This window comes from Nannospalax galili, unplaced genomic scaffold, assembly GCF_000622305.1.
Source record: "Nannospalax galili isolate Female #2095 unplaced genomic scaffold, S.galili_v1.0 scaffold146, whole genome shotgun sequence".
In the NCBI taxonomy this organism is placed as follows: Eukaryota; Metazoa; Chordata; class Mammalia; order Rodentia; family Spalacidae; genus Nannospalax; species Nannospalax galili.
Genome location: NW_008357929.1, coordinates 414,421 through 426,130, shown reverse-complemented (window position 1 = coordinate 426,130; position 11,710 = coordinate 414,421). Strand labels below are relative to the sequence as shown.

The window sequence follows — 11,710 nt, the reverse complement described above, 5'->3', positions numbered from 1 at the left end:
TTAAAGAGAAGTGGAGACAGTGGACAGCCTTATCTGGTTCCTGATTTCAATGGGAATGCTTCCAGTTTTTCACTGTTTAGAATAATGTTGGCTGTGAGTTTGTTGTATATAGCTTTAATTATGTTGAGGTATGTTTCCTCCAGTCCCATTTCCTCTAGGACTTTGAATATAAATGCACGCTGAATTTTGTCAAAAACCTTTTCTGCATCTATTGAGATGACAATATGGTTTTTGTCTTTGAGTCCATTTATATGACTAATGACGTTTATTGACTTGCATATATTGAACCATCCCTGCATCTCTGGGATAAAGCCTACTTGATCACATATTTTTGATGTATATCTGTATGCAGTTTGCAAGTATTTTGTTGAGAATTTTTGCATCTATCTTTATTAAGGATATGGGCCTATAGTTTTCTTTTTTGTTGTGTCTTTATCCAGTTTGGGTATTACAGTGATGCTGGCTTCATAGAAGGAATGTAGGAGTTCTCCCTCTGTTTCTATCATTTTGAATAATTTAAGTAGTATTGGTTGGAGGTCGTCTCTAAATGTCTGGTAGAATTCTGCTGTAAATCCATCTGGGCTTCGGCTTTTTTTAGTTGTGGGAGGCTTTGTATTACCATTTCAATTTCCTTATATGATATGGGTCTGTTTAAACTGTTGATCTCTTTTTGGTTTAACTTTGGCAGTTCCCATGATTTTAGATATCCATCCATTTCTTTTAGATTTTCAAATTTTGTAGCGCGTAAGTTTTTTAAATATTCCCTGATAATGGTCTGGATCTTTTGTGTGTCTGTTGTGATGTTTCTCCTTTCATCTCTGATTTTGTTGTTTTGGATTTGCTTTTTATTTCTTTTAGTTAACTGGGCTAAGGGTCTGCCTATCTTGTTTAGCTTTTCAAGGAACCAGCTCTTAGATTCATTGATTCTTTGTATTGTTTTCTTTGTTTTTATTTCATTAATTTCTGCTCTGATTTTTATTATTTCTTCTCTTCTGCTGGGTTTGGGTTTCATTTGTTCTTGCCTTTCCAGCATCTTGAGTTGCAGCGTTAGGTCATTTATTTGGGCTCTTTCTAATTTTTTAATGTAGGCAGTTAGAGGCATAAACTTCCCTCTTAGGACTGCTTTTAAAGTGTCCCAGCAGTTGTGTTGTGTTGTTTTGTCCTTTTTGTTGATTTCCAGGAATTCTTTTATTTCTCTCTTAATTTCTCCTTTGACCCACTCATTGTTTAAGAATATGTTGTTCAATCGCCATGAGTTAGTGTAGTGACTAGGGCTTTGTCCAGTGTTGATTTTGAGCTTTATTGCATTGTGGTCTGATAGAGTACATGGAATTATTTCAATTTTTTTGTATTCATTGAGGTTTGTTTTGTAGCCCAGTATATGATCAATTTTTTAAAAAGTCCCATAGGGTGCTTAGTAGAAATTGTATTCTTTGGTGCTTGGGTAGAATATTTGAAAGATGTCTATTAGGTCCATTAGATGCATGGTATCATTTAATTCAGATGTCTCTCTGTTTATTCTTTGTCCAGTTGATCTGTCTAATGGAGACAGTGGGGTACTGAAGTCCCCTACTATTACTGAGTAGGGATTAATCTGTGTCTTAAAGTCCTGTAGTGTCGTTTTTATGAATTTGGGTGCACCAGAGTTTGGTGCATGTATGGTAAGGATTGTAATATCTTCTTGGTTAACTGTTCCTTTGATCAGAATGAAATGACCCTCCTTATCGCTTCTGATTAGTATTACTTTGAAGTCTATTTTTTCAGATGTTAGAATTGCAATCCCCACTTGTTTCTTAGTACTATTTGCTTGGAATATTCTTTTCCATCCTTTTACCTTAAGGTAGTGCCTGTCCTTGAAGGTGAGATGGGTTTCTTGCAGATAGCAAAGAGATGGATTCTGTTTCTTAATCCATTCACTTAGCCTGTGTCTTTTGATTGGGGAGTTCAATCCACTGATAATTAAGGTTATTATTAAAAGATGTGTATTGGTTGCCATCATTTTGATTGCTGTTTGTGTTCTCTATGTAATTTTGTGTTTCCTTGATTATACCTTTATTTATTTTCTTTTGTTGCCCCTGGGGTATAGTTGTTTCTCTCTCTCTGTTCTCTATATTGCTTCAAGTACTCTTTGAAGGGTTGGTTTTGTGGACATGTATTCTTTCAGGCTATTTGTGTCATAGAAGATTTTCTTTCCCCCTCAACTATAATAGACATTTGTGTTCAGCATTCTGGGATGGCATCTATTGTCATGTAGAACTGGAAATACCTTGGTCCAGGCTCTTCTAGCTTTCATAGTTTACATTGATAAGTCAGCTGTAATTCTGATGGACTTTCCTTTGTATGTGACTTGTTTTTCTTTTGCTGCTTTCAGTATTCTCTCTTTGTTCTGTACACTTAGTGTTTTTACTATGCTATGTCATGGGGAGTTTCTTTTCTGATCCTGTCTATTTGGTGTTCTATGTGCTTCCTGTATTTGTATGAGGATGTCTTTCCTCAATTTTGGGAAATTCTCTTCTACAATCCTGTTTAAGATCTGGTCAATACCACTAACCTGAAATTCTTCTTCCTCTGTACAAAAGATCCTCCGTAGATTTGGTCTTTTCATGGTGTCCCACATCTCTTGCATATTCCATTCCTGTTTTTCATGGTGTCCCAGATCTCTTGCATATTCCATTCCTGTGTTTTTAAAAAAAATTTTCCAAAATCTTTGCTTGAGTCGTCCAATTCTTCAACTTTATCCTCCAGTGTTGATTGTTTTCCATTTCATTCATTCTAGCAGTGAGGCTTTCCCTTGTTTCAAGTTGGCTTACTGAGTTTTGCACTTCCTTCTTCGTTTCCACCTGAGTTTTCTTCAATGTTTATATCTCTTTTGTGAATTCATTCAGATGTTTATCCCTATCTTCTTTTGGGTCTTTGTTTGTTCATGTGTTCTTTAAATTCATTGAATTCCTTGATCATGTTTATGATTGTTCTTTTAAATTCAGTGTCCTGGGTTATCTCTAGGGGGTTCTCCTTGTAGAACTCTTCTATAGGACTGGTGGAGTTTGGTGGGGGCATAGTGTTTTGGCTTTCCATTTTCTTATTCTTTCGTTGTGATTTTGACATGTGAATTTCTTTTGTTGTTTATGTTTCTGATATGAGAGTTAAATTGAAGTATGCTTCTGTTTGTATTATCAGGATGCCTAGATCCTTTCTTTATTGGTATGTAAAGCTGGTTGGTACAGGGTTCAAGTTCTCTCAGGTTTAATTTGGAGGGAACTGATGGCTTCAGACCAGCTATTCAGGAGTACCCACAGAAGCCCAATTCAGGTTCCAGTCAGGTACACTCAGGCTTCCTTTACCATGCGAGGGAGGCCAGAACTTGGTACTCTCTGGCAGTCTGCAGAGATCAGAGCTGCTATACTGATGGAGGTTGAAACCCACCCTCTCAGGCTGTCTGCTAGGATCTCAACTTTAGCCTACCAAAGCCAGATCTGCCCTGGGGCCTTGGGAAGGGTCTCATTAAATCCCAGGTAGAGGGATGAGTATGGCACAATTAAGTGAAGCTCACTACCACATGGAGGCAGGATCTGGGGGCTCTCAGGCAGCCCCCCTGCATTCTCAGGCCCTCTGCCAGAAGGAGGCCAGAGGGAGGCCAGAACTCAGCACTCTCTGGCAGTTAGCTGAGAGCTCTTTTCTCCTCACTTGTAAGAAGCTGCATGTTCTCTAAAACCCACAGCATGGCTCAATCACATACAGAAAGCTTTCCTGATCTTTCCAAGAGGCAGGCAGAAATGACCCCATTATAGCCAACATGTGTCACACTGTACTAAGCAAATCATCAGGGATCAAAAAGCACAGGATTCAAAAATTAAGACACATTTTATCCTCTACTCCCCCACCTCCATTTACAAGAAGTTCTGCCAAGAGTACTTTGTCAGACAAGAGCAAAGAACGTGCCCTGTCTTGTGGCCCCACAACAGAGTCCCAAGAGACCTTTCAAGAAGCCCAGGCTGTTTTTCCCTGAACTTCATAAGTTTCTGAGCATAAAGGCAGACCCTTGACCTCTTTTCTTAACTCTTAAGCCTTTTTCCTTCCTTGTTTCTCTGAAGTCCATGCCAGAAAACTATACCAACCTTTTCATTCACCTCAGAGTTGACAGCTTCTGAGACCTGCCTGTCCTCTGCAACTTCATCACAACTTTAGCTCCTAGCTCATGGGCTTCCTTTAAACCATTAGCTGTCAGTATCAGCAGGTCTTTTCATGATACAAACCTTTATCCTCAGCATCCCTGGACCCACTCATCTCCAACAACCATGTGTGGCCAGCCCAGTCCCATCATCCTCCATCCTCCAGCTCACCTTTCAAAAGCAGTTCATACTCTGGCAATCTTAATCTCTCCCTGCCCCGCCCCCCCAGTGGCCTCTCTTCCTGCTCTATCCTGTTTAAATTCCATGGTCTCTTATAATTCTTGGCAACTTATCATTTATCTTCATTATCAACTTGATAATTTGATTGGATTTAGAATCAACACAGAAACATACCTCTATGTATGCCTGAGGGTATTTCTAAAAAGGTTTTACTAGGGAGAGAAGACCCAGCCTAAATGTGGGCCTCACCACGCCATGGAATGGGGTCCTGAACCAAATAGAAAGTAGAAAGTAAACTGAGCACCCATATTCATCTCTCTGCTTCCTGATTGCAGATGCAATGAGACCAGCTATCTCCTGCTCCTGCCACCATGCCCTCCCAGCTGTGTTGGGTGGCATCCATTCTTAAACCAGGAGCCAAAATAAACCTTTCCTGTTAAGTTTCTTTTATCAGGCATTTTGTCACAGTAACAAGAAAGTAACTAAACATCACCTGACCCTCTCTCCCTGTCTTGTGGCCCCACATTTGCATGACAAAATCCCAACAGCAGCTAATCAAAAGTTGGTTTTTCAGGATGCCCCCACTTCAACCACTTAAGACCTTGGGAGATAAATATGGCTGTGCTCAGGTCTCATACACAATGTTAGTACGTGACATGGCTATGCTAGACCATGAAGCAGGCACACTCTAAATATCTATGTTAACTAATTTAATCCTGACAAACCTCTATCTTCATTTCATAGATAAAGAAACTGAACGAAGCATGTAGGGTCTATGGAGCAGTGTGTCCAAGGACAAACAGCTACTAAATGACTGCAGGGTGTGCACCCATGCAGTCTAGCCACAGAACTTTATTATTCCATGTTTTTGTTCCTTTATCTCAAGGGCATTCCCACTGCTAATTAACCCAAGACTTCCCCTTCACAACTCCCTTCAGGTTCCCATTTCCCAAGCAGTGATTTCAAACTCCTCTCACCTCCTTCCCCTAGTCTCTCTCAGCTACTGTCTTTTCTTCTTTGAGAACAATCCAAGAATCTCTCATCCAAGAACTCTCTCAGCTCTCTCTGTAATTCCTACACTCACCACCATGTGCTCCCAACCATTCTGCCTCCTTTCCACAATATTGAATGAGGCAGACCTATTGTCAAAGAATACCTTTCCACCTAAAACCCAGGCCTCTCTCATCTTACCTTCTAAAATGTAGTGGTCATTGCTATAGCTGACCAGTCTACATTTTTGAAACATTTTCATACTTAGCTTTCAGGATACCATAGAGACCCTATTTCCTCCCACACCACTCAGTAACCTCCCCCTCAGTCTCCACTGGTTATTCTGAAGCCTTCCTCCTTTACATCTCCCATGTATCCCCAAGGTGGCACCAACCGTTACTTGACTCTATATCTCACTAAACTCTAGTGCCATGTCTATATCTTCATCTCTAATAAGACCTCAGATCTTTTATGGCTCTAACAAACTCTTGGCTATAATCTCTAAAATGTCCCCTCTAATCCTTGGGGATTAAACCTAGGGCTTCATATACACTAGGCAAACACTATATCACGAAGCTATAACTCTAGCACTTTTTGCTTTTTGTTTTAAGAAACGGTCTCACTAAGTTGACCAGGTCTTAAACACAATCTGTAGTCCAAGGCAACCTTGAATTTGAGATCCTTCTGAGTAGCTAGGATTAAAGATCTGCACCACCGACTGGCTCAATTCAAAGTCTAAATGTTGTCTTTGATCCTTTTGTATTTTTTTTTTTACTAAGCACATTCAGTCTAATATCCTACCCCCATATCCAACTATTATTTAACTTATCAACTTTCCAGTCCAAGACATCATTAGCTAAACCTATAAACTGGTCTCTTGCTTCTACCTTTGCTCTACCCCCAATTCCACACTAGTGCCCTCCAGCCTGCACTTCCCTTGTCCCTGAGCTTCATATGGGTTGTTCCTTCTTATAAGTCAGGATTTAGACTAGATAATATCTCCTCAGTAAAACCTTTCCTCACTACTAACATAACCACCAGTGACTGTCACTTCTGTTTTAATTCTCTGTCCATCACTAACCCTGCCTGACATTTCTATGGCTTACTCATTCCTTTATATTTTTTAGACTAGAAGGTAAGTTTCATGAAAGCAGTTATAACAAGGAACCTTCTCTGACCTCTCCAAGAATCCAATGTTCACACAGCTGTTCAGTGATGCTTCACACAGTGAGAAACGTGGGTTGGCTGACTTGACTATAGCCTCTATTACACTCAGATTTAAAAGGTAGAACTAGCTGGGTGTGGCAGAGTATACTTGTAATCTCGACATTTGGGAGGCTGAGGCAGGTAGATTACTGTAAATTTAAGGCTAGCTTAGGTCATATAGTGAGTTCCAAGCTAGCCTGGGCAAAATCCAATCTGAAAAGAACAAAATAAAGAAAAGAAAGATGGACTATTACCCTAAAAATATGACAACAAAGAAAAACAAAAATCAGCTAATGAGAAGGCCTAGGTTAAAATCTTAGCACAGCTCCTTGTGAAGAATAGGAGGGAGGTAGTTCTGAATTAGGCAGATAGTCAGAGGGGGAGGCCCCAGGCAGGAGAGGAAGCCTGGACTAGACTCAGCTGTGTTCCAGTTACTTTCACTTGTATCCAAGATGGTCTGCTTCAGGGTACTTGTCCAAAGTTGGCCCTTTTGGTGGGCTTTGGGCTTTCCCCACCTCCACCCCCACAGGTGGGGGAGGAGCTTGTGGACATTTCAAATTTCTTGTCCTTGTTCTACCCAATCAGATTCCTGCTTTCATATGAAAAAACCGACCAACAACATGCATCCTGCCCTGTCCACTCCAAAGGGGGAAGAGGGAGCCTAGTCCTGTCCCACCTCCTACCCTATAAAATATAAAAGCCCAGACTCTTCAGAGTGGTAGACAGTGCTCTCTCTAGCTCTGGACCCGCTTACCATGTGGGGAGTCTGTCTCTACTGTATGGAGTGTTGTTTATGCATCAATAAAACTCGGCTGTGTGCTGTGATTGCAAACTTCTTGTCTCCTAATTCTTTACCTAGTAAAGAAAAGGATTCAAGAACAGACCCTAGGCAGCTTCACTTGTTGATGGAATGGGTTAGCTTTCTGAACTTGATTAGGTTAAGAAGCACCTAAGAGATTAGTGAAGCACACCTCTGGGTCGTGTTTCTTTTCTCTTCTTTAAATTTTGTTTATGTGTATGCATGTTTGCCTGAATGCATATAATTTCACCATGCGCATACCTGATGCCTACAGAGGCCAGAATAAGGTGTTGGAACCCCTGGCATTGGAGGAACAGGTGGTTATGAACCTCTGTGTGGATGCTGGGAACTGTACCAGGGTCCTCTGCAAGAGCAGCCAGTGGTCTTAACCACTAAACTATATCTCCAGGCCCTGGGATGGCGTTTTAAAAGATGATTAGTTCAGGAGAGTTCTGACCTAATCCATGGATAAATTTTCAATGAGTTCATAGTACAGTGGCATTATTGGTGGAAAGTAGGAAATAGAGCCTTGTCAGGGGACAGAGGTCACGGGGACATTCCTTGGGACCCTATCTCACCCATTATTTCTCCCTTTTCTCTGCTTCCTGTCTGCCATGAAGCAGCTTTCCTGAAGAGATCAGGAAAGAGGTCACACTCACATAACCATCATGTTCTGTCTCAAAATGGGCCCCAGAAACACATAGCCAAGTGACCAGGGACACTCTGAAGCCACGAGCCAAAATAAATCTTCCTCTTAAGTTGTTTGTCAGGTGTTCTGTCACTGTGATGAAAAAGCTAAGACAGTGAAAAAATCACTTACACACTCCCCTTCCCCCTGAGCCTTACACTCTCCACATCTGGGAAACATGAATGGTACACCTACTTCCTTATAGGATTATTGTGAAAACTGAATGAGGTGCCTCAAGTGAAGGGCCTGGCACATTACAATAAAGAGCAGAAATTCAAACACCAGGATCTGGGTTTCATTGAAAGGTAAAATGAAACCCTATCTAATATGAAATGGTTCATGCGCACCAAATTTTATCTGGAGCCCTACTTTGCTCTTCTTCCAAGCCTCCACTTCCATTCCTGTCTGGTCCAATGAGAGGTCTGTGCCCTCCACACCTGTGAACATTGGCTGATTCTCAGCACTACTAAATGCATCACTTGGGTAACTTTGTATGTTGTTAGTGGCCTTTTCCCATGTGCCTGCGCTTTATTCCCTCTCGATGTTTATAAATTCATGAAACCTACACTCTCTGCTTTCATATCTCTTTGTAGATACAAAGAATCATCCTAGTGATTCTTTTTGAAGGCAGCCAGCTCAGCCCTTTACTCCCAAGTATTTTATATGTATGTACTCCATCTCTTCAGGTTACCTATCGCACTATGTGTTGGTTGGTATCTCTTCTCTCTCCTTCTCCTCCTCTTCCTCTTCCTCTTCCTCTTCCTCCTCCTCCTTCTTCCTCTCTCTCTCTCTCTCTCTCTCTCTCTCTCTCTCTCTCTCTCTCTCTCCTTATTAAGGTTTGAACATAATGTCTTCGAAATCCAATGGGCTCCTAGCCCACAGGCTATCTATCACTAGGATGAGCTGTGATCAAAGCCTGAGTCCAGGCTTGCTTACCTCCTTCTAATCTTCCTTCCTCGCCTTGCTAAGCTCTTGGAAATCCTTGGCACAGCTCATTTCACTAGGTGCCTGGGAAGTTTAGAATAAGGAACATAAAGTGGCAAAGGTAGAGTGTAATAAAGTAGATAATTCTGGGGAGAATGGACAGTAGAAGGTGCAGGAAACTGGGGCCTCCAATTCAAAGTGAAAAGAGCAGTATTCTATTCCCTAGAGACCAGGAAAGAGGTCATTTCAAAATGAGGAGAAAGCTAAAATTATTACTTCCATAAGGGATCTTTCTAGGCCTGAATAAATACAAACAGTATATGTGCTGGATAGCTTTAGTGTCAACTTGACACACCTGGGTTGAGGGAGCCTCAATCGGGGAATTGCCTCTATTGGACTGGCCTGTGGCCATGTCTGAAGGGCATCTTCTTGATGAGTGATGTGGGAGGGCCCAGCCCACTGTGGGTGGTGCCACCCCTGGGCAGGTGGGCCTGTGTTGCATAAGAAAGCAGGCTGAGCAGGGGCCAAGGGAGCAAGCCTGTAAGCAGCGTTCCTCCATGGCCTGTGCTCCAGCTCCTGCCTCCAGGTTCCTGCCCTGAGCTCCTACCTTGGGCTCCCTGATGAACTGCGTGCGACCTGGGAGATGTAAGGCAAATAAACCCTGTCCTCCCCAAGTTGGTATTGGTCGGAGTATTTTTTCACAGCAATGAAGAAACAAACTAGGACAGTATACAACACAATATAACTGCTGGCCACATAGAAAATATGTGTGGGTAACATGCCAGGAAATCTTGAAGTTCTGACAAAATGAATTTCTATTGAGTCAGAGATCCAACTAAACAACAAAGATTTTAATGTGTCTCCTTGGCATGGTGGAAGGATGTATCAAATACTTTTAGAATCCAGGAACAGGCCCTTCCAGAGTGTCATGTGGGTGTCCTCTTCCTGGCAAAGGCTAGACCTTTGATAGCCAGGCCTCTCCTTGCTGCTCCAAAGGGCAGCTGACAAGAATTCACCACTGTTCCCATTGTAATAATACTGCATATTAAGCAATTCATTTTGAATAAAGCATAGTGTAAAATTAACAGCATGAGTTCTAGAAAGCCCAGGAACATGACTGTTTGATCAGGAACAAGGTACTTAAAAGTCATAAGCCTCAGGATACTTACCTTTAAGACAGAGGCAGTAAGAGGGACTCATCCTTGGATTCTCATAGATTTAATGAGATAGTCACATGAGGTCCTGAACACAGGGTATAGCCATGTGCTAAAAGCCTCTTAGTTAGGCTATTGTCATCATAGTTAATATTCAGGCTGGGGCACCTACCACAATGATAACACAATGTGATCCAATGATCAGGCTTGACAAATTAGTGGCAAAGTTCCTCCCATCAAAAATGAGCTACTGAGTGGGAAATCAAGGAAGATCTTTAGAACAATAGGTCAGATGTGCTTACGGACTTTTCACTACAGCTGTCATCCACACATTATTCATCTCAACCATCCACTTCATTTTTGAAGTGGCAAGAGTATTAGTTATACCTTCTGCTTACCTAAAGAATACTGGAGCTTATCGCAGAGCCCAGGAAACTCTGAGGCATCTGTGCCCATGTGAAGCCACAGAGGTTTATGTAGGCACTTAGACACACACAGCAGGACATTTACATAGTCCTTGGCATGAATGTGTATGAGCCACATACATGTGCATTCATGAATACAATACACATTCACGTGAGTAAGTACCAGTTGTGTCTATTGCGGTCTCCCACCCCACTCACACCTTTGACGTCACTCATCCCGTCTGAGATCTGTTTCTCTTCAAGCGTCTCTGAAGCCATAGTCTACAATGATTTAATGAGCAAAACTGGGTCAAGAAGTCTCATTAGATTCCTCCCGGAAATAATCTGCAACTTAGGTATGCGAGCAATGTTAGCAGGGTCACAGGGTGAAGCAAAAACTTGGAAATAAGGGAAATTAGTTTTAATATTCAGCTTTACTTCTTGTCCTAGTTAGCTTCAGCTGTCACCTTGACACAGTCTAGAGTCATCTGAGGTAGTCTCAGCTGAGGTATTTCCCAGATCAAATTGTGCTGTTGGCATGCCTGTGGGAAATGGTCTTGATTGTTGACTGATATGGGAGGGCCCAGCCCACTGTGGGCCATATCCTCCCTGAGCTATATAAAAAAGAGCTAACTAAGTGAGCGTGTGTGAAGCCAGTAAGCAGCATTCCTCCATGGTTCTAGCCTGCAAGTTCCTACCTTGAATATCTCTACTGTCTTCCCTCAGTGACGGACTTTGACCTAGAATTGTAAAACAAATAAAACATTTCCTCTCCAAGTTTCGTTTGGTCATGGTGTTTAATCACAGCTATAGAATGAAACTAGAATACCTCTTTATATGTGCTCTTGAACAACTTCCTGAATATTTCTGAACCTCAGTTTCCTCATCTTGGAGACAGGCAGCATCTTGACTCATAGGATGTGATATAATTTACAAAGAGCATTCTAACTGCTGACTTTCTTAAAGACCAAACACCTTGAGCTATTGGCATAAACTATATTCTTTGATTTATAATGATGGCTATCTACTATCTATCTATTATCTATCTATCTATCTATCTATCTATCTATCTATCTATCTATCTATTGCTCTCCAGGGTAAGGACAAGCTGAACTCCAAAACACACAGTGTCATGTTATTCAGAGAGCAACAAAGACCACAGGCAGGGGAGGCCAGTGTTGATGGAGTCCTGGACT

General features: G+C 41.6%; 1 protein-coding gene across 1 annotated transcript in view; it reads right to left on the bottom strand.

The window, feature by feature from the left end:
* The window catches only part of Cdrt4 (CMT1A duplicated region transcript 4), a 33,180-nt gene extending 22,387 nt beyond the window's left edge, over window positions 1–10,793 (bottom strand). The window contains exon 1 of the mRNA XM_008855960.1: window positions 10,736–10,793. Within this exon, the coding sequence (XP_008854182.1) occupies window positions 10,736–10,793 (58 nt within the window). The remainder of the gene's footprint in view (window positions 1–10,735) is intronic.
* Window positions 10,794–11,710: the final 917 nt, after the last annotated feature.